Here is a 23,661-nt window from a genome sequence, read left to right on the forward strand (position 1 = left end):
AGAATATCTTTTGCTATCACCCCAGAGCGAAGCATAATAAAGTTTCATAATTTGGCTGACCAAAAACACAAAAATCACTCCACAAGAGATGAAAGTTCTTTTTTTTTTCACATAACGGGAACTTGCCGTCCTCTGAGAAGCCGAGGTTCCCTTCCGGGCGGCTGGCCAGAAGGAAGCATTGTTTTCATGACAGAGCCTGAACTGGTTGGGTCTTCATCTACCCTTTAACATGGCCAACTGCTAAATACACACATAACAAAAATCACTCATAGATAATTTTACATAAAATAAAATTAAAGGGTAGTTTTGAAATTCAAAAGGCGAGAGATAGCAGAGTGAGTTTTACACTTTTATATATTATATTGTATAGATACATTGTATAGATAATATATTTTCTTTTTTGTTGATCACTTTTAATATTATCTCGATTAGTTTATCGGCCGCGCGTCCCCCCGGGTGCAAACTCTAATATAATATGATATGATGAATGGGAAGAGAGCATACTATATATACATTTATATACATGGAAGATTTTGTGGATCTGGATCTGGCATTGGATCAATGAATGCTTAATTGGGCCTTGGTATTGGAGAATTTGACTGGGTTGAACTTGGACTTGGATCTGGCATTGGATCAACCAAAGCAGATGCATATATGCAAATGAAATGGATCCAATAAGAGACAGAAGATCCAACAACATACGATGTTATTATTATTATTATTGTGAAATTGAGCTGAAAGGCACAGACAGTGAGAGACACAAACAGGGAGGGAGGGAGGGAGGGAGGGAGGGAGAGCAAATATCGGCGGGAGTGGTGAAACGTGTCCAGTGGTGATTGGCAGATCCGATGCATTTGCCCCAGTTCCTCATCCTCCCCCGCCTCCTCTCCGGTCGACTCCATCGTCCAAGCCTTGCTTCACTTTCACTGCCTACAGTAGTACGGCTACTGACAGCGAGAGAGAGAGAGAGAGAGAGAGAGAGAGGGAGGAGAGGAGAAGTTGCCACCAATAAAGGACTTGCCTCCTCTCTCCCCCTATCTGTCCATTTTTGGAAGCTGAGAGAACTCCACTCCACTCCAATAATAGTAATAGGTTGCAATTTTGCTCTCTGTTACGGACGGACTGCGGCAACCAACTGATAACTCAACTCGGTATCAGCACATCACGACGACGACGACGACGACGACGATGAGCTATCATCAGTAGTAGTAGCAGTATTAGTCTGCCTTGCTCTGCAACAAATTTCAAAGGTAAAAGGAAGAAGATATGGCGGAATCTCTACTGGTTTCCAACTCGGCGTCCTTTTCGTACTGTGGCAGCGGAAGCGTCGTTAAGGAAAAGAAGAGGATGTTGACGGCTAGTGTTGGATTTGGAATTGGAATTATATCAACAAATCTTCCATACTCAATACGGAGGAGGACGACGACGATGACGATGAGGATGGGGATGAGGAGGCCCACCACCACCGCTTCCAGTTGTTCCCTCGACATTGATAATTTGCCCCCTTTGGCCTTGGCCTTGCCCACCATCTTCCTTCTTCTTTAACTCCTCCCACCAGTCTCCATCACCGATGGCATTGCCAACGACAACGGGGTCCCTCTTCTTCTCGAGCTCTCCACTCCTCCGACCACCTCCCTCCTCATTCCCAGGTACACCATACATACCAACCCACCCGATTGAATTTGAATTTGAACTTGAACTTGAACTTGAACTTGAACTTGAAATTGAAATTGAAATTGAAATTGAAATTGAATTGATTGATTGATTGATTGCCCTTATAATCTTCTCTTCTGATGATGATGCGGGGATGGGTGGGATTTTATTTGACAGGGATTACCCAAGAAGGACTTGGAACAATGGGACTCTATCACGGCAAAGTTCTCTGCTGCTGCAAATATACCATTCTTGCTACTCCAGCTCCCTCAGATCATCCTCAATGCCCGAAATCTCTTGTCCGGAAATAAGTCTGCCCTCCTCGCCATCCCTTGGCTGGTAGCTTTTCTTGATCTCAAACTGTTCATTCTTTTGTTTTGGTGGACAACCGACTACAGTCCAATGTTGTTAGCCTTTTAATTTGTATAGCCTGTAGCCTGAATTGAAAAACCTGCTTAATTAAAGAGCTACTAGATGATAGGTGGAAAAGCAGGCACCTTTCTGATGTGGTGATACCTTTTAACCTTTTTCCATTCCCATCACGAGCCGAACCGTGACCATGGTTTTTTTCAGTTTCTTAATCCTAACTAATGTTTGCAGGGTATGCTGACAGGCTTGCTCGGGAACCTGTCACTGCTATCTTACTTTGCCAAGAAGAGGGAGAAGGAGGCAATGCTGGTTCAGACACTGGGAGTCATATCCACGTTTGTCGTGATATGTCAGCTCGCAGCTGCTGAGGCCATGCCTCTTCCCCACTTCCTGGCAACTTCGGCAGTGGTGGCCATCGGTCTCACCTTGAATTTCATGAACTATTTTGGCATTCTCAGTGCCCCTATTTGGCGCCGCTGGGAAGACTTCATCACCATTGGCGGACTTTCCGTTCTTCCTCAAGTGAATCTTCTATCTTTCCACGCTCCTCTCTTGTCCTCCTCTTCTTTCCATGCCCGTGCACACGCACAAACGGACACAAACGCAAACACGCATTGATAATATAAATTGTTGATTAACCCACCCTACACCTACTGAATACAATACAGGTCATGTGGTCTACATTCGTGCCCTACCTTCCAAATAGTATTTTGCCCGGGATTGCAGCATTTGTCGTTGCTGTGGCAGCAGTTCTCATGGTAAGCTTCACTCCCCATCAGCTTGTCTTTTCAGATAATAATCAACCTTAGAATCAAAATGATAGAGAAGTTAATATGTGCAAGCTATACTATATGTGTATAAGCTTTTTCCTTTTTCATTTCTCCGTCCCCTACCTTTCAGGAAAGACCTCACTAAATAACTCCAGTTTTTTCTACTCTTATTAGCATCAAATGAAGTTGTTCTAGTTATGTCGCACCTTATAAAAAAAATCCTTGTTATCTCTACCCGAGAACCATTGTGCATTTGAGGATCCAGTTTTGAGAAACTGCTTTTCCCCAGTTTGCCACAAATATCCTAATTGTTGTTTCCTGCTGGAGATCTGCCTTTGTAGTGCAGCCGAGAAACAAAACTGCTTCTTTCTCAAGGATGGTAAAGAAAAACTTGTTGATAGAGAAAGCAAGAAATAGCTCTTTAATTGGTCGATGGTTGCTCTACTGTAAAAGCTAACATGGTGCAATTCCTGGCCCCTTGGTTGCATCCCTTAGTCAATTTCTTTGGCTGGTTTGGAACAATCAATCTTTTCAATACACAGCTACTCCCATCTGTATATCGTTCAGTGAATGGTTTAGAATGCTGATTACCATGCTGCCCTTCTGTTAGATTCAATCAAGCTTGTCATCCCTCGGGCTTTTTTCTTCTCTTTCCTCTCTTTTGTATACGTTTTATAAATCCTTCTGCATTAGGATGTGCACCCTTTTGCTGGTTTTACTAATAAAATGTTAATCTTTATCCATTAATTAATAAAAAGTGGCCAAAAAATATTTAATTAAAAAAAAAAAAGAAACTGTATTTGCTGTCCTGATATAAGTATGCTGCTTGGGCTAGAGGACGGATAGGTAAACAAAGATCCTGTTAGACTAAAGTCTGCTTCCTTGCATCAACTTATTTTGATACTTTTAACTAATTCTACCATAGTCTGGTGGGTGACCTATGCTAGTGTGAATCAGTTTCCTCAATACGGAACTATTGAACTGTTAGTGCACAATAAGATGAAGCTCTTGATTTTAATGCAAATCAGTAGGGTTTAGGCCAAGAACATCGCCCTTTTCTTTCACTAATCGTACTCCTTTTCTCTCCTTTGGTTTTTGATTCAATGAACTGGGCGCTAGTCAAGCTCAGTAGGAGATGCTATATGTTGGTGAACTTCATGCTGTGATGGGCTCTTTTATTCAGGAACGAATGGGAAAACTCTCAGAAAAAGGTGTCAGATTTGTGAGATCGATATCTGGTTGGACAGCTACTCTTCTCTTCATGTGGATGCCAGTCTCCCAGATGGTGAACTGAAATTCTGTGGCTCTCTTGGAAATTTTGCAAATACCGTTGATTAATTCTATCTGAGTTTTTATTAACAAAGGTTGGTGTAATTCGCAGTGGACTAATTTCCTGCATCCTGAGAACATTAAAGGCTTGTCTGCTTCCACAATGTTGCTTGCTATGATTGGCAACGGGCTCATGATCCCACGTGCACTCTTCATCCGTGATTTCATGTGGTAAAACTCTGCTCTGTTTTCATGGGCCATTTTATTAAGCCATTTGAATTTCATGGTCACTGTTTTGTCAGTACTTTCTCCAAACCACTATACATTCACTTTTTATAATCTCAAGTTCCTTTGGAGACTTGACAGAGGAAGAATTCCTCATACATAAACCTTTTGCCAACACTCTAGCAAGTGATCTTCGTTTGGACCATCGTGTGGGTTTGAATGGAGAAGTAAAATGCCGGGTTATGTTTTGCAGGTTCACTGGTTCTGCATGGGCTGCATTCTTGTATGGATATGCAAACATTCTATGCCTGTATTGGTAATCTATCTATCTATCTATCTATCTATCTATAATGACTTTGTCACTCTTGGTTTCTTTGAGGTGGTTCTGTTCCACATATGTGAGTAGACTGACAGTTGACTGAAGAGTTTGTTCTTTTCTTCCCAGTTTCAACTGTATCAGCAGGGAATTCTTCTTAGCAGCAACAGGTGGCCTGCTTTCTTGGATAGGTGAGTACACATATATTATTAGTATACATGTTCCTTGAAATAAGTTAGGCTGCCACTCTTATATAAGCTCAACCATGGAGGACAATGTTTGCCTTATAGGGATGGCTTTCTGGAGAGACAGCGTAGCTTACGGACACTTCTCTCCTCTGAGATCCTTAAAAGAACTTATTTTTGGACGACCTGGATTGGCTGATCGATAGACAGGAGAAGGAAAATGAAGGCTGACGAAAGCATAGAAGCATCCTTGTCTCATAAAGGAAAATAGAGGTTGGAGGAAGCAGAGAAATAAATTGAGATGCGGAAAGGAATAAAAGATGGAAAGGGCTTCTTCAAGGGGACCTGGTTTCATTATCTCTGAGTCATACATATGTAGTGTTTCAGCTGATTGTATAATAGTGGAGTACATACTAAGTTAACGAAACAATATATTGCAGGCAGATAAGGTGAAGGCAGTTTGTTCTCTGTTTTGTGGCCCCAAAGGTTTTATTGTTGTTTGATCTGTCTGAAGTTTGCACTGGTCGACGGACACACCCGCACCATTTGCCAAGAATAGAAACTGTGCCACTTTTTGCTGCAAATTTATGGCAGGAACACAATGACCGTTGAGTTTGTGCTTCAGAAACAATGGCAAAGGTCCCTTGCATGATTGAGTTGAGGTAATCATCCTCCGTGCGAGATCATAAAAGCTCAACATGGACCGGTCTGTCTTCAAGGATCTCCGGCTAATGCCTTATAAGAGAAGAACACAACAGTTCATCGGCAATCTCAAATGAGGTTTTGATAATTAATCTTGTTGAATATTGTCAACAATCAGCATGTTTTGTTCCACCAAAAACTGTCTGAACAACTTTCAAGATGATGGTATGTACTTCTGCGAGGCATGTTTGTTAATTTCTGGCCCTACAAATTTGAACTTAACAAACTCGATAAAAGTGGCTGTCTGTCATTCACTGCTTAATTTTGAGCCTATATGAACACATTCAAATGGTTCTCGGTTGTTCGTGTCCCTATTACAGAAACAGATAGTATAGTATGGTATAGTCATGACTATCTCTATTAGCAGCATAAAAGAATCAACAGAAGTTGCAGAAACCTCTCGATAAAGGCAGATCAGATTTATAACATATATATCCAAAAATAAATCAAAACTGCAGGTCATGCAGCACAAACTGGCATTTGACATTTTCTTTTTGGGTTACGAGAGTTTAGTACAATGAAATAGAAAGCCTAATGACTAATAAAGGGGTACGGGTAATACCAACAATTATCGAACCTCAAACTTCTTAGTTACCAGGCGATGGCTCACGCTACTGCGCAATACCCCACTTTGGATGGCATATGACATTCAGTTGAGGTTCCATGATGGTCGACAGAAGTTACTTGGGCATGTTGTAGGTGTGATTTGCTCTTTCCTTCTCTTGCCATTCTCAAATTTCAACATGTACCTCAAATACTTCACTTTGCCTTGGATCTGAACCCAGAATATTACTTACCCAGTCAATATATATGCCACCTGCAAGTCTACATAAGGAGGAGTCATGGCGTTTCAGTTTCTTCAAGTCAACAGTTGGTAATTAGTTTCTTCATCATGTATGTGGCAAATGTTTGAATTATTTTATCTCCTTATATTCATCAATTCATCGAACGCGTTCCCAAAATATCATCCTCACAAAGAAAATCAAAATATTAACAGACTAACAATATATATATGTCATCTTTCGCTAGATAAAGTAATATAGACCAAAATCTAGAATTCCTTTATTCACCAAAAAAAAAAAAGTAAGATAGACCAAGACAAGAGGTTAATTAGTCAAACGTGAATCTGCTCTAGCTGGACACTCTGAGCCCTTAGAGGAACGTAATCTCCACGGTAGACCTCCAGGTGGTCCGCCAGGGATGCCTTGTCGATGTTCTCATGGTGGAACGACTTGCACACGAAGTAGAGCACAGTCTGCACAACAAGCCCGAGTAGCACGACCCCGAGGAGGAGCACCACGCAGACGAGCCCGATCAAGATCCTGTTCACAAGCCCTGGCACTAGGTCGATAACCACGAGGAACTCGAACACCGCCTGCACCACCATGAAGAGCACGACGAGGCCGGCGAAGCAGCCAACAGAGATTCCCATCTTGCCCTTTATCAGGGCCTTGCTCTTCACCACTGATTTTCTTCCATAGACGTCCTCTAGTACGGAGACCACGCTTGCCAACTGCCATATCATCGCCATGTAGACGAATCCAACGACGTACAATATGAAGAGACCGATGACAACAGCAATCCCGTATGAGTAGACTCCGATGAAGATGATACATACTAGAAGGAGCCCACCGAAGAAAACATTGTAGACGAAGAAAACTGCGAAGATCCATAAGAACGTGATCACGAGTCTCTTCCAAACCCTCGGCACCACGGATAAGACATTCCTAAAGGTGACATGTTTGCCAGTGTAGATGCAGGCGATGGTGTAGACCACCGCGGAGGTCGAGAGGAGGGAGAGGACGAGGACGAAGGTGAAGTAGACGGCTTTGAAGAGGCCAAGGAAGAGCCAAGTGGAGTTGATCGAGCGGGAGAGTTTGGAGTATTCTTCAGAATCCTTGTAGGTGTCGATGCGGGTGAACGAATCACGGAGGATGCGGTAGGAGAGGGTCTGAGAGACCCATGAGTGGGCTAGGAAGATGAAAGAGAGGGGAAGGATCAGGAAAAGTGAGATTTGGGCGAAGAGCTTCTTCCATGAGGAGATGATCTTGAAGGACTCCTTGTATATCCCGGCGAACCCGAGAAACTGCATCTCGTCTTGCTCTCTGTCCATTGCTGCTGCTTCTTCTTCTTCCTCTTCTTCCTCCTCAGAGTGCCATTGCCCTGTTTTCAACATGGTTACATATATACAGAGAAAGAGCAAGTGGACTTACTCGAAGTTGAAGCCATATGGAATTGCCCTTGTTCTTCGAGAAAACTACGTTCTAACCGATTGATAATATATACAGCACTCAAATCAATCTACCGAAAAAGAAAATATAGTCAAACCCAGTTTGCTATTTTTTATTCGGTTACAGGAAGGCATATGAAATCATATGACACGGAAAATCCCACCTAAGACGAAGAGAGAAAGAGGATGAGGAATTGGAGGTAGTTGACATTTTTAATGTAATGACTATTATTCGTCAAATTAAAAAAAAATTAAAAACTATATTTTCCACTAGGTATCGAACTTGCGACTTCTAAATCCAGAGGCGATAGTGAACACCACTACGCTATACCCTTTTATAATTACAAAAAAAACTTTATTTTTGGAAAGGCTACAAAGTACAGAAACTCTCAGCATGTTGGTGGGAACCGATTTGTTTCGGGAGGCTTGACCTGGTCACGAAGTGTTTCATGTGAGTTTTAAATCCCTGCGCTGCAAGTAAATTCATCCGTTAAGAGCTTAATTTGCCGTTAAATTATGTTCTCATGATTACAAAATATACTTTTAATTTCATGAAAAAATAAACGCGAAATTTGAAGACCAAAATTTATGGTCATTTTTTTCCATAAAAGATATTTTGGTTTTTATTTTTGTGGAAACTGATGAAAAATATAAGGATCAGAAGAGTACCCATAAGAGCAAGTAAAAGAACTTAATTAGGTTACATAATAAAAAAATTTAATTAAATGAGAATTTAAAAATTAGTTATAAATTAGTCTACCAAAAAAGATAATTATAAACCAATTATAAGAAAAAGCTAGTAGACTTCGACCCTGCTGCTTCATCGAAGAGCATGGAAAAAGGAAAGATGGGGTCTAATGTACTTAATTACTAGCAAAGCACGGGCGTCTGCATATTCTAATTTTCGGTTAATCCTTTGTAGATTAAATTTATCAAAATTAATTTATTAAATTTTATAAATACAGTTTAAATGTATTCAGAGAAAAGGCAATTGTAAAATACAGAAGTTCAAAATGAGATGACATGAAATTATATACTCATGAAAAGATAATTTAGGTCTTACCATTATTTGGATAGAGATTGAAAAATTACATTATTAAATCACCTTATCTTATATTAATAAATTAATTTTATTTTAAATTTAATAACTTCGTTAATCTTTTATCGGACAACATCTTTAGGATTATTTTTTGAAGAAAAATAATTTTATTCTACATTTAATAATTTCATTGTCCTTGACAAATTTATGGGACTAACATCTTTGGAATTTTGATTTTCAATATTTATTGGATATATATATATATATATATATATTCTCTTGCTTTCTACACAACAAAATTCTTTTTAAATGTATCCAACAACTATTGAAAATCAAAATTTCTAAAAATATTAGTTCCATGAATTTGCCAAGATTATTAAATGTAAAATAAAATAAACTCTTTAAAATTAGAATCCCTAAAGTAGACAACCTAAATTCAATATCGCAGGGAACATGAAGACACAATTAACCATGAATTAAGAATTTACTCAAAACACCTGCGTGGAAATTCCTCATCACATGAATGAGAAGTTCCTCTCAATTATATATATATATATATATATGTATGTATGTGTAGAATCCCTGCCTGCATAGGTGCTCTTGTAGGAAGTATAAGTCCGATTTATCCAAAGTGGTCATTCCTATACCATGCTACCTCAATTGAAAGCCTTTAATAGCTGAAAGCCTGAAAATTCTCCCCTTCAATATTTCTTTCTCCACCGTAATCCAAAATATTGGAAAATTTTCTCTAGCGTAAACGGAATTAGTGAAATATATTAGAAAAGCCAATGGAAATTCTTTTTTGTTCAAAGGGCTTGTCGGGATGTGGCCGAAAAGAAGGAGAAAAAAAAGTGGACATTTATTAATAGGTTGACTTATGTACAAGGGATTTGAATAATCGATCAAGCACTGGCTGCGAAAGTTTCACAGAAACTTATATGGTAAACTCTCATCGCACAATCGGAGATTTCTCATTGCACCATCAGAAGAGTCTATCTAATAATCTAGACTAGACTAGATATAGATTGACTAAAAAATCACTTAATAAGTAATTACAATTGAAAAAAATCACTAAAGTAATAAAAATTGATTTAATTGGCCAAAAGTGTGTATATATATATACTTTTAATGACCTCAAATCCTGGAAAAACATATCCTCATTCTAATTCTTCCTCTACTTTTTTCTTTCTTATACGTTTCTTTTCTTAATTATTTTCTGCAAATTCCTTTTAATTTTTTTGTCAGTAGACAATTCTTAATTAACTTTATCAGACGCCAATACGCCATCTTTTGTCGCTAATGGTACATCTCTCTTTCATTTGCCGTTTGTGGCTCCCCGCTTTATATATCTCCATTACTTCTCTCTATTTAAAGAGTTGAATTCACTTATAAAAAAAAAAAAAAAAGAGTTGAACGTAATAGTCATAGTTGCGATAAAATGATCCTGTCGAGATCAACATATCAACCAGTTCTATTTACTTCCGAAAAAAGAAAAAAAAATCAACCAGTTCTACTCGCCTCTACCTAATTCAAAATCAACATAGTCGTGTGGATTCTACCGGGCGCATTAAAAATTATTTCATCTAATTATGTCCAGCACACTTGCCTTTTATGTGCAGGCACTTGACTTGATGAGCTGCCTTCTCACTTTGTGTCAGACGCGCTAGGCCCGTACTACCCCACGCCAACACTAGTCGCCGGCCTCCAACACTATGCGTTGTGGCAGAGGGTCGATTATATGTAGGACTGAATGACATTTGGCTATGAATAGCAAGAAAAAGGTGTCTTAGACAATAGGTGTGGCTTGAGAATTTAGCCACTCAAATCCTTGCGACTATTTGTGAACCTTTCGGAATGATATAGAATGTGACGAATCGAGCAGTTAATGGACTGTGGTGAAAGCCAGTCGAGATCATAGCCAAGAAGGGGCCATCAAAGGCGATCATGGCCTAGGTGGCCAATGAAGTCGTGGCTTAGAGTAGACGATCAAGGTCGTGGCTTGGTATAACCGATGAATCCACGATCAAGAACGGCTAATCTTGGTGCAAGCAAAGTGGCTTGCTGATTAAAGGATTTCAGAGTGTTTGGGAGAAAATCAACCTACTGCTCATAGGTTGTATCCTTGTATTAATATTGTAATGTGTACAAAAATCATGGATACAAGTATAGAAAATGTATCAAATTGATTATACACAGTTAATGATTTTTATCTATGGCTAACTTTCTCTATTACTCCCCTGCAAGCGCAACGGGGAAGGAGCAACATTGAGCTCAGATTAAAGTGCTAAGAAGCGAGAACTAGTAAATCCTTTGGTGGGACCATCAGCAAGTTGATCATCTTTGCTGATAAAGCGGATGAGCAACTTCTTGTGAGAGACTCTCTTGCGAACAAAATGATAGTGAATCTCAATATGCTTGGTTCCTAACATGAAAAACAAGGTTTGTTGTGAGATAAATAGCTGAGATATTATCGCACCATAGAATTGGTGGATGGGATAATCGAACTCCCAACTCCAAAAGCAAGGTTTGAATCCAGATTATCATTGCAATGACATTGGCCAGACTCTTATAATCTAACTCAATGCAAGAGCGAGCTACAATCCGTTGTTTCTTGGAACTCGAAGAAATCGGATTGGAACCAAGAAAAATAGCAAAACCACTGACAGAACGACGATCATCAAGATTGCCAGGTCAATCTGCATCAAAGAAGCCATGTAGGGAAGATATGGCACTCGGTTTGAAATGAAGTCCATGAGTAATAGTGCCCTTGAGATACCAAAGAATGCGCTTTATCGCTGACTAGTGAGTTGTGGTTGGTTTATGCATGAACTGACATACTTGGTCAACAACAAACATGAGATGTCTGGTCTCGTGAGAGTCAAGTATTAAAGACTCCTAACACTCCGATAGAGGGAAGGATCCTCAAAGGGATCACCATCATGAAGAGAAAGGCAAGCACCTGTTGTAACTGGTGAGCTAATGGGCTTGTAATCTGGCAAGGCCTGTCGAAGCCCCCAAAATAAAATCGGTTTCCCCAAAACTTGTAGTAAGAAAAGGGTGAGAGCCGAGTCGAAATCCCAAAGGAGGCTAAAAGATTCTCTAAACCAATGAGCTAGCAAAGTAACGATAGGGGAATTTTGATAATCAAGAAACTAAATTGCAGCAAAAACAATTTAAAAGTGCAAGGGAGAGTAAGTAATCAATAATCGAGAGACGTATGACTTGAGTTCGAAAACCACCTAGCGTTTGGTTGATCATAGAAGCATCAGAATGTAAATTTCAGCAGCTAAGATTCGATTCCCGCGACCGCAAGGAATCAACTAGCATCTAAATTCTAACTAGTCAAAACACCGTCTAACTAGTAAGTTCATCAACTAGTTAACAAGGTATCAACCGATTCCCTAATTAACTAAGCGACAGCTTTAAGCGCAAGGATGCCTTAACCTGAGCGATTAATTGATTCATCAATTAATTGACTCGTCCTATCATTCTCTAACCAATTAGGGCAGCAACTACCGTTTGTTCCTAATTAGTCTTGCTTCGAATCGATTTCTACAAACACCGTAGTAGTCGTCGATAAGCTAATTTACAAATATCCTATTCACAACCATGACAGAATACTTGTAACGATGACATCCAATAATAAATAAGTGCTGAAATCGAAATATTAAAACCTGCTCCTCACAACCAAACCGTGAGGTTTCCGTTCTCAAGTCAAACGAAACAAATTAGCCACGCATGGCTATGCAGGGATCCATGAAAACTGATGATCGTTGGAGGAACACTCCGCAGCCGCCAGCCTCCTCTCCCAGTTTCTCTCCACAGAAAACTAAACTTCCAGCAAAAAAAAAAACCCTAAACCTAAATGATCCATAGGTTTTTATATCTCCCTCAAAAATAGGAAACAAATAATGAACATATCTTAAAGATTTCCTAAAAAACTCCCATTGTAACTGAAAGGGAATTCTAAGATTTGCAAATAAATCGAGAATTGATTCTAAACTCCCTCTCGGATCGGTTGTGCACGTGGTGCACCACTAACCAGAAGTCCTTGTATCCTTGCAAGTTCCATCTAGATACTTCAATGGTCTCCAATTCATCCCGAACATGCATCAAATTGCCTTCAATTCTTTTCTTGGACAATTTTCCTATAAATCGTCATCCAAGCATCAGATACCATGAAAACAACATAAAACCGAGTCTAAATTTTACCCATTTCATGGACAAATCCTCTCTTATCAAATTCCCCCACACTTAAACATTGCTCGTCCTCGAGTAAGATATCAAAGAAAAATCTAGCTCCCCAGTATTAACAAGACGATACATACCCAAATGAGTATACAACTAAATCATTTGAGAGCATAAAATTGCATAAATGAACTTCCCTCTTACTCCAAGAAACGTCGCCTAACATGTTGACATAGTAAATCCTCACTAGGGATGTGTATGCGCTCTCTCTCAAGTGTTTAGGCTATGTGTTTGTCACTCAAATCCAATTTCATGAGCATGCACTACCATAAGCTTGCTTTTACATCTCATCTCCATTATAAATAACTTGCAAGACATGAATCTGAAGGACTTTTTTCTGAATGTAATGTAGCTTGGACAAAAAGAGGTGGAAAAATTCAGGTTCATATAAGCACAAGACAACCATAAGAAAAGCAGAGCATTTAGACTACTAGAACACGATTCAAACAAATTAACACATTTCTCCCTATATTCCAGATCCCATGATGATGTGCAATTGATACCGATATGGATGAGCACCTTTTTTTCTTCTTTCTTTTGATCATTTTCATTTGCAGCCTTTCTTTCTTCTTCTTCTTTTTTTTTACAGCCCTTCTTTCTTTTCTTTTTCTTTTTTTTTTTAATTTTTTTTTTGAATAAATAACTTCATCTCATTGTTCTCGCACACGAAATATTCACCACTCATTTCCCCCATTCATCTAAGCTAAATGCTCGACTTTCCTTATGATCATGAAGAAAAAAGGAACATGGTTTTTCTAAAAAGACGTCTTGTGCATAGTTTAGGATAAGGCAATATGGATGAAGAAAGGAAAGGCTTACGTCACCAAGGCTCAAAGGGGTTCACTAAGGGGATAAACATGATGGGCAGGTTGTTTGGCTCAATCGATAATCCTATGCCTTCATCATTTCCATGCTTGCAATTAAACAAATTTCAACAAGATTCCAAGCAAGTTCTAGAGTACTTAATCATGAAATGACACATTCAATCAAAAAAATTGATTGATAGAGAGGTGTATCAATCATTGGCCCAAGACCTCACATAGGTGTTTTTTTTATTACTGTATCAACACGCTTCGGTACCGGATTCACAACTCGAGCTATGGGCTAATTCTCTTAGGCAATTCATCTATCACATGACTTAGCTAATCTCACTCAAACATGTATAATCTTGCTAATCATATGGGGGTCCCTATCATGCAAATGTCATGAGTATGCAACTATCTAGAATGCAACATGTGAATGTCAATGAGATGTAAGTGATATGCATATAGAATAAAACCCCCCACACTTAAGACGCAAATGGTCCTCCATGTGGACAACACACACAATATGCAAGATGCAAACACAAACTATAAAACAGAATGAGATACACAAAGTAAAAGAAAGAGGAACAAGACTCCCCTACGACTGGTGGGGCTGTGGTGACGGTGATAGGGATGCGTTCCAACATCCGACCTTGGTGCCTCTGTTCTTTCTCGTAGCGGTCCAAGTGCGGGTGTTGGATCGCCATGGGTAGCTGGAGAGTTAAGCGCTGCGGCAGTAGTGAAGAGGTAGGAAGTGGACTGTGTTCCTAGAGAATCGGATAAGACTCGATCAGTGCAATGTGTCCGCGTAAAAAAAATAAATAAATAAATAAAATAAGGGAAACTAAAATAAAATGGAAAATTCAAGATTGGGTTGCCTCCCAATTAGCGCTAGTTTAATGTCGTTAGCTCGACGATGCCGTTGACCTGCTAATCCATGTAGATGGGGTGCGATAAACGCATTTCTTCCAATAGAGACACTGCAAAATTCTCGACAAAAGGTTTCAATCGATGTCCATTCACCTTGAAAATTTGGTTCGTCTCCAAGTTTTGAATTTCAATAACCCCATTAGATAACACATTATAAACCACAAAGGACCTTTCCACCGGGAACGTAACTTACCGGGCATGAGTTTCAATCTTGAATCAAAGAGTAATACCTTTTGGCCAATGGAGAAATCCTTCCGAAGGAGTACCTTGTCATGAAGCAATTTAGCGCGTTCCTTATACATGGCTGCATTGTCGTATGCCTCAAGGCGGATTTCCTCCAGTTCTTGCAACTGGAATTTTCTTTCCTCACCGGAACGCCTCAAATCCATATTGCATTGTTTGACCGCCCAAAAGGCTCTGTGCTCAATTTCAACCGGTAAATGACAAAGCTTCCCAAAAATCAAACGGTACGGTGACATACCTATTGGAGTTTTATACGCAGTTCTGTAGGCCCAAAGCGCATCATCCAATCTCAAACTCCAATCCTTCCTTGATGGGTTGACCGTCTTCTCTAAAATGCTCTTAACTTCCCGGTTGGACACCTCGGCTTGGCCATTGGATTGAGGATGGTACGTGGTGGCTACACGGTGATGGACTCCATACTTCTTCATCAATGCTTCGACGGAGCGATTGCAAAAGTGGGTTCCTTGATCGCTTATGATGGCTCGTGGAATTCCAAACCTGCTAAAGATGTTAGACTTCAAGAATCCTACAACAACTTTAGCATCGTTAGTCCGAGTAGCTTTTGCTTCAACCCATTTAGAGACATAATCAACGGCAAGCAAAATGTAGTTGAAACCAAATGAACTAGGAAAAGGTCCCATGAAATCCATGCCCCAAACGTCGAAAACTTCACAAAATAGCATGGGCACTTGAGGCATCTCGTTCCTACGAGATATATTCCCGACTCTTTGACACCTTTCACAACCCTTACAAAATCCATGTGCATCACGGAACAACGTTTCCCAATAGAATCCACTATCCATAATTTTCCTAGCTGTTCTCTTGGGCCCAAAATGCCCACCACATGCATATGAATGACAATGTGCTAGGATGGAATGAATCTCATTGTTGGGAACACAACGACGTATGACTTGATCGCTACACAACTTCCATAAATATGGTTCATCCCATATGTAATATCTAGAGTCACTACGCAGCTTGTTCCGTCTTGCCTTAGTTAATCCAGGGGGAAATGTACCTGTTACAATGAAGTTTACCAAATCGGCATACCAGGGTTCTTCTCCTTGCACGTGAAAGAGGTGTTCATCTGGGAAGGAGTCGGAGATAGGAAGGGGTTCCTCATCTCGCACAAGTCGGCTCAGGTGGTCTGCCACAGAGTTCTCAGATCCTTTCCTATCCTTGATCTCTAAGTCAAATTCCTGCAGCAAAAGGATCCAACGAATTAACCGAGGTTTGGACTCTTTCTTGGCCAATAAGAACTTAAGTGCAGCATGATCAGTAAACACAACAATTTTCGATCCTAGCAGATATGATCGAAACTTTTCTAATGCAAATACAATGGCCAAAAGCTCCTTCTCTGTGGTCGAGTAGTTGCGCTGCGCTGCATCCAAGGTTTTGGAGGCATAATAGATCACATGGCTGCGTTTATCCATTCGTTGCCCCAAAACAGCTCCTATAGCGTAGTCGCTTGCATCGGTCATGATTTCGAAAGGGAGCTTCCAGTCAGGTGGTTGGATGATTGGAGCTGATGTAAGGAGCTCCTTGAGCTTATCGAACGCTTCCCTGCAATTCTTTCCGAATACAAAATCAGTGTCCTTCTGAAGTAAATGACACAATGGTTGAGCTATCTTTGAAAAATCCTTTATAAATCGCCGATAGAAACCTGCATGGCCAAGAAAACTTCGAATACTTCGAATGTTAGATGGGTATGGCAGATTTAAAATTAGATCAACCTTGGATTTATCAACTTCAATGCCTCTAGAAGATATCACATGACCTAGAACTATACCGTGAGTCACCATAAAATGGCATTTCTCATAGTTAAGTACTAGGTTCGACTCAATACAACGGTGCAAGACCTTGGACAAGTTAGCTAAACAACGATCAAAAGAATCACCATGGACTGTAAAATCATCCATGAACACTTCTATGCAGTTTTCTATCATGTCAGAAAAGATACTCATCATACAACGTTGAAATGTTCCAGGGGCATCACACAATCCAAAAGGCATACGACGATAAGCAAAAGTACCGAACGGACAGGTAAAAGTTGTTTTCTCTTGGTCTTCTGGTGCTACCACTATTTGGTAATATCCCGAATACCCATCGAGAAAACAGAAGTATGACTTACTAGCTAGCCTTTCAAGCATCTGATCGATAAAAGGCAAAGGAAAGTGATCTTTCCTAGTAGCCGCATTAAGTTTTCGGTAGTCAATGCACACTCGCCACCCGTTCTGCACTCTTGTCGGAACCAACTCACCCCGCTCGTTTTTCACCAAGGTGAGTCCTGTTTTCTTAGGAACCACATGTATCGGACTTACCCATTGACTGTCAGATATGGGGTAGATAATTCCTAAGTCCAGGAGCTTAAGTATTTCCTTCATAACGACTTCCTTCATTGTTGGATTAAGCTTCCTCTGTGGGTCTCGCTTTGGTTGTGCATCTTTCTCCAATAAGATTCGGTGCATACACACAGAGGGACTTATGCCTTTGATGTCTGCGAGCGTCCATCCAATGGCGGTTTGGTTCTCTTTCAAAACCTGAATTAGTTGTTCTTCTTGTACCTTTGTTAGTTCCTTTGAGATGATGACTGGTAAGGTCTCCTTTTCACCCAAATAAACGTACTTCAAATTCTCTGGAAGCTTCTTCAATTCTAACTTGGGGGCCTGCACAATAGAAGGGAGAAGCCGATCGGTGGAAGTCGGTAATGGTAAAACTGAACTTTCAAACCTTCTCGACACATCTATAAGTGATTTTAAAGGCTGAATTGAATCTTTTGCTCTTCCATCTTCTTCCCATTGGGCATCATAATCCTTGTTTTGTTGGATTGCCCAATCGACCTCTTCCTGCACAAAAATCTGTTCTGCCACATCTCGAACAAACGAATCAATTACATCAACACAAGATATAGATTCCAAAGTATCTGGATGTCTCATAGCATCGAATATGTTGAATGTAATCGTTTCTTTATCAAATTCTAAAGAAAGTGTCCCATTATGCACATCGATTTTTGTTCGGGCCGTTTTCATGAATGGCCTTCCAAGCAAAATGTGTGATGAGTTAGAATTGTGCTTGTCACCCATGTCAATGATATAAAAGTCTACGGGAAAGATGAATTCATTGACCTTAATTAACACATCTTCAATCATTCCCTCTGGGTATGAATTAGACCTATCAGCAAGCTGAATGATAATTTTAGTGTCCTTCAAAGGCCCTAAATTCAAAGTCCTGTAAATGGATAAAGGCATGACATTTATGGATGCACCTAGATCTAGCATGGCCTTCTCAATTCTTTTCTCACCTATAGTGCATGGAATGGTAAACATACCTGGATCCTTGCACTTTTGTGGCAATTTCCTTTGGATGACGGCCGATGCATTCTCCCCTACACTTATTTTTTCGCCCTTACTCAGTTTCCTCTTGTTGGTGCATAATTCCTTGAGGAACTTAGCATATCTGGGCACTTGTTTGATCGCGTCGAGTAGAGGAATGTTCACTTCTACCTTCCGGAAGGTCTCGAGAATTTCTTGTTCCGCTTCCTCTTTCTTAGCTCTCGCGAATCGACTTGGGAATGGTGGAGGAATGACTATCTTTTGGATGGGAGTGTTAATGATGTCTTCCTTCGTCTCGTCGACCGACTTCTCTTTCTTTGTTTCACCCTCATCAATTTTGTCTTGTGCCCGATTTTTAGAAGGAACTGCAGGTTCCAACACCTTCCCACTCCTTAGCGTGACTGCACTTGCATTCTCCCTTGGGTTTATTTCCGTTTGGGATGGTAGCTTCCCTTTCGCACCTTCTAGTTTGCTTACGGTGGTGGCAAGTTGAGACATTTGATTCTCCAGATTTTGAATGCTCGCCCTTGCCTCTTTTTGAAATGAAAGGGTGCTAGTTGCTAAGCTCTTGACGATGTCTTCCAATGATGTCAAAGAGTTTGATTCCTGGTTATGTGGAGGATCGGGTTTCTTATATCTGAAAGCTTGTGGTGGTGTCTGCTGATTCTGCTGTCCATATCTCAAATTGGGGTGATCTCTCCATCCCGAATTGTACTGATTGGAGTATGGATCGTACCGCCTTTGCTGATTTGAGAACCCGCTAATGGCATTTGCTTGCGGATCAGGTTCATCTTGTAGCTGTGGGCAAGCGTCGGTGGCGTGGCCTTGGAGGAAGCATATGCCGCATTTCTTGGTGTTTTGTACTTGGCCCAATACCACTTGCTTCATCAAAGTTGTTAATTCTGATATCTGGCCCTCTAGGCTCAAGCTTCCCACCTCGTTCACTCTACTGGGAACTGAATCTTGTCTACCTCCAAATTTTTGAGAATGAGCTGCCATTCTAGAGATCAAATCTCGAGCTTCACGTAACGTTTTATCCTCTAATGCTCCTCCACTTGCTGCCTCTAATAAGGTTCTATCCATAGGGAGCAAACCCTCATAGAAATACTGGAGCAGGAGCTGGTCTGAGATCTGATGATTGGGGCAGCTCTCGCAGAGTTGATTAAACCGCTCCCAATATTCATATAGCGTCTCGCCCGAGAATTGTTGAATGGCACCGATTTGCTTTCTGATGGTGCCTAGCCTCGAAGCTGGGAAGAATTTTTCGATAAATTGTCTCTTCAGATCGTTCCATGTAGCGATGGACCCCGGCGGTAAGTAATAGAGCCAATCCTTGGCCTTGTCAGCTAAGGAAAAAGGAAAAGCTCTCATCTTAATCTGCTCCTCTGTCACCCCTCGGGGTTTCATCGTGGAGCACACGGTGTGGAACTCCTTGAGATGCCTATGTGGGTCCTCTCCTGAAAGTCCGTGGAAGGTAGGTAGAAGGTGTATCAGCCCTGATTTCAGCTCGAAGGCGGCCTCTGTTTCTGGGTATGTAATACACAATGGTTGTTGGTTCAAGTCAGGAGCTGCTAGCTCCCTCCATGTTCGTTCTCTAGCCATTGTGGTTGCAGTCAATTCTTGTTCTTCTTCACTCTCACTGTCGTCGAAAGAAGAGGTTGGCTCCACGAGCCCGTCGGCTAGCCTTTTGGCTCTTCGATTCGCCCTTGCGGTCTTCTCGATCTCTGGATCAAAGATAATTTCACCTGTACGAGAAGAACGGGGCATATATTAGCTCAACAATTAAGAGAATTAAATTGCCTCCCCGGCAACGGCGCCAAATTTGGCAAGGCCTGTCGAAGCCCCCAAAATAAAATCGGTTTCCCCAAAACTTGTAGTAAGAAAAGGGTGAGAGCCGAGTCGAAATCCCAAAGGAGGCTAAAAGATTCTCTAAACCAATGAGCTAGCAAAGTAACGATAGGGGAATTTTGATAATCAAGAAACTAAATTGCAGCAAAAACAATTTAAAAGTGCAAGGGAGAGTAAGTAATCAATAATCGAGAGACGTATGACTTGAGTTCGAAAACCACCTAGCGTTTGGTTGATCATAGAAGCATCAGAATGTAAATTTCAGCAGCTAAGATTCGATTCCCGCGACCGCAAGGAATCAACTAGCATCTAAATTCTAACTAGTCAAAACACCGTCTAACTAGTAAGTTCATCAACTAGTTAACAAGGTATCAACCGATTCCCTAATTAACTAAGCGACAGCTTTAAGCGCAAGGATGCCTTAACCTGAGCGATTAATTGATTCATCAATTAATTGACTCGTCCTATCATTCTCTAACCAATTAGGGCAGCAACTACCGTTTGTTCCTAATTAGTCTTGCTTCGAATCGATTTCTACAAACACCGTAGTAGTCGTCGATAAGCTAATTTACAAATATCCTATTCACAACCATGACAGAATACTTGTAACGATGACATCCAAGAATAAATAAGTGCTGAAATCGAAATATTAAAACCTGCTCCTCACAACCAAACCGTGAGGTTTCCGTTCTCAAGTCAAACGAAACAAATTAGCCACGCATGGCTATGCAGGGATCCATGAAAACTGATGATCGTTGGAGGAACACTCCGCAGCCGCCAGCCTCCTCTCCCAGTTTCTCTCCACAGAAAACTAAACTTCCAGCAAAAAAAAAAACCCTAAACCTAAATGATCCATAGGTTTTTATATCTCCCTCAAAAATAGGAAACAAATAATGAACATATCTTAAAGATTTCCTAAAAAACTCCCATTGTAACTGAAAGGGAATTCTAAGATTTGCAAATAAATCGAGAATTGATTCTAAACTCCCTCTCGGATCGGTTGTGCACGTGGTGCACCACTAACCAGAAGTCCTTGTATCCTTGCAAGTTCCATCTAGATACTTCAATGGTCTCCAATTCATCCCGAACATGCATCAAATTGCCTTCAATTCTTTTCTTGGACAATTTTCCTATAAATCGTCATCCAAGCATCAGATACCATGAAAACAACATAAAACCGAGTCTAAATTTTACCCATTTCATGGACAAATCCTCTCTTATCATAATCCAACATGGAACTCCGCGAGAGAATATCATGAATATACTTCGCTTGAGTTAGGTGTAGTCTTATTCTATCAAATGTAGCATCCATACTGAGAAAATAGTTGAGCGGCCCTAAGTTCTTCATCTCAAATTCCTGATGAAGTGCAGCAATCAGTGAGTCAAAAGGAGCTCCCGGAGTATCAATGAGAATAATGTCGTCCGCATACACAAGAATTAGAGTAGTGTAAGTCCTGCCCCGTGAGATGAATAAGGACGAGTCTGCAAGAGAACCATAAAATCCCAAGCTAAGAAGAAAGTTACTCAAACATGCGAACCAGGCACGTGGAGCTTGTTTGAGATCGTAGAGAGAATGTCTCAACCGGTAGACGAAGTCTGGATGTAGTGGATCGCTAAATCCAGGAGGCTGACTCATATAAACTTCCTCACTTAGATGACCATAAAGAAATGCATTATTCACATCCAGCTGTCGAATAGACCACTACAGAGAGACATCTATGGAAAGAATATCCCAAATAGTTACCGACTTAATAACAGGGTTGAACATCTCCTCATAGTCGATGCATTCCCGCTGATTGAAGCCCTTGGCGACAAGACGGGCTTTGTACCGGTCAGTTGTGTCGTCAGTCTTCTGCTTGATCCTGTAAATCCATTTGCAATCAATAATAATCCTCGAAAGAAGAGTAGAAACTAGATCCCATGTATGATTATGAATAAGAGCCTATAACTCCTCTTCCATGGCGGCTCTCCATTGTGGATCTGGTCATGCCTTAGAAAAAGTGCAAGGTTCCTGTAGATTAGCAGAAATCAAAAAGGCATCAAGATGTCAAGATATGACAAAACAAGGAGCAGGAAGAGTCCCATCACGAGACCGAGTTACCATAGAATGAGTTCTCTGAGGGACAGGTTCATCAGCCTGAGCCACTTGTATGAGATCCATAGAGTCATCAGAGTGATTGATAACTCGAGGGGCCGAAGATTCAACATCACCATCATGTCCAGGGGGATTCACATGTCCAATAGAATAAGCATGTCCAAGAGGTTCACTTGTAGTGTCAGTGGATAGAGGTGCGGAAAAGACTGGAAGGGGAATATGAGATGTAGTATAGAAGAGGTATTATGTGAAGAGAAGGATGTCGTACATGGAGCATGTATGGGTGAAGGAGAAGTCTACTTCGAACCGGCCGAGATAGATGACCCTGATTGATATGGGAATGACTGCTCATCAAAAGTAGCCTGGAAAATTATAAAAATATGACCAAAGACTAGATCGATATATTTGTATCCTTGATGATGAGTGAGATAACCAAGAAAAACACAAGGTATGGAGCGAGGCTTTAATATATGACGAATGTAAGGATGCAAATATGGAAAACAAAGGCACCCGAATGATATGGAAAACACGTTCAGAATGATTATCCTACCTCAAGGATCGGAAAAGAGAGGAACCCGTAGCTACTACAGGTAGTGATTTACCATCTCCCATGAATAGCTAACTCGAGGTTGGATAATCATCATGAACGTGTGGATTCCCCAGGTCAAGCATGATGTGATGAGTGGTTCCTAAGTCAACATACCAGTTGAGATCATGGATTCCTGTAGAAGAGGCTTGAGCAAAATGAGCCTGCCCATCACGAAGCTGACAGTAAAGAGCCGAATGTCCAGCTCGATTACAAATTTGGCAAATTAAATTATTAATGGAAGGCCCAACTCTATGTGTAATCCCACGGAATGAAGGGTCGTGTCGAATTGATAGCCAATGTGCAAGTGAGCTGGAAAAATGAGAGAATGATGTCAGGACGTGAGTCGAGTCACGCATCTGACCCAATTGCCAGCTTTACCCACATCCGGTTCCTGTTTCTCATCCTCCATTACCAAAGAAGCTTCCATTGCCAGAGAAAGCACCATAGCCATAATTAGGGTTTCATCCACCCAAATTGTTACCCTTGCTATGGCCTTTCCCTACACACCATTCTTGCACTCTCATCCCTTGTAATTGCCATGACCTTTTCCTCTATTGCTATCGGAGTAGTGAACCTCTGCAAATGGTGGTCCGAGAAGACCCAAGAGTGGTGGCATCATTGGTTGCGTTGGCTGCACCATAATGGAAGCAAAAATTCTGCGAGATTCATCGTGGAGGAGATGATTAGTTAGCTCATCAGTATTCATAGCAGAGAGAGATGGACATAGAGCAAGAACGAGTGGCTCCCAGTCGGTTCCAAGGCCAGTCACAATCGCACGATTGATTTGCTCAGAGGTTTTTGGTTTTCCAATCTGC

At 40.8% G+C, this 23,661-nt stretch overlaps 3 protein-coding genes across 3 annotated transcripts; 1 reads left to right on the forward strand and 2 right to left on the reverse strand.

Annotated features, from left to right (window-relative positions):
• Positions 1-1,496: 1,496 nt before the first annotated feature.
• Positions 1,497-5,345, forward strand: LOC116211229 (maltose excess protein 1, chloroplastic-like; the record flags this gene model as incomplete). The annotated part of the gene is made up of 9 exons (XM_031545511.1): positions 1,497-1,649; positions 1,831-1,992; positions 2,254-2,544; positions 2,691-2,780; positions 3,976-4,077; positions 4,174-4,292; positions 4,540-4,602; positions 4,732-4,793; positions 4,893-5,345. Coding segments are annotated over 9 exons (1,143 nt in total), but the record flags the coding sequence as incomplete, so codon positions are not given.
• Positions 5,346-6,603: 1,258 nt separating this feature from the next.
• Positions 6,604-7,665, reverse strand: LOC116210951. Its single transcript, XM_031545117.1, has one exon. It carries the CDS (start codon positions 7,663-7,665, stop codon positions 6,604-6,606), a length of 1,062 nt encoding a protein of 353 aa, XP_031400977.1.
• Positions 7,666-14,739: 7,074 nt separating this feature from the next.
• Positions 14,740-23,291, reverse strand: LOC116210952. Its single transcript, XM_031545118.1, has 7 exons — positions 23,208-23,291; positions 22,961-23,022; positions 21,907-22,024; positions 21,701-21,849; positions 21,477-21,616; positions 14,909-20,059; positions 14,740-14,789 (listed from the first exon to the last, which is right to left on the reverse strand). The coding sequence occupies exons 1-7, from the start codon at positions 23,289-23,291 to the stop codon at positions 14,740-14,742; spliced, it is 5,754 nt and encodes a 1,917-aa protein (XP_031400978.1).
• Positions 23,292-23,661: the final 370 nt, after the last annotated feature.

This window comes from Punica granatum, chromosome 6 (assembly GCF_007655135.1).
Source record: "Punica granatum isolate Tunisia-2019 chromosome 6, ASM765513v2, whole genome shotgun sequence".
Classification (NCBI taxonomy): Eukaryota; Viridiplantae; Streptophyta; class Magnoliopsida; order Myrtales; family Lythraceae; genus Punica; species Punica granatum.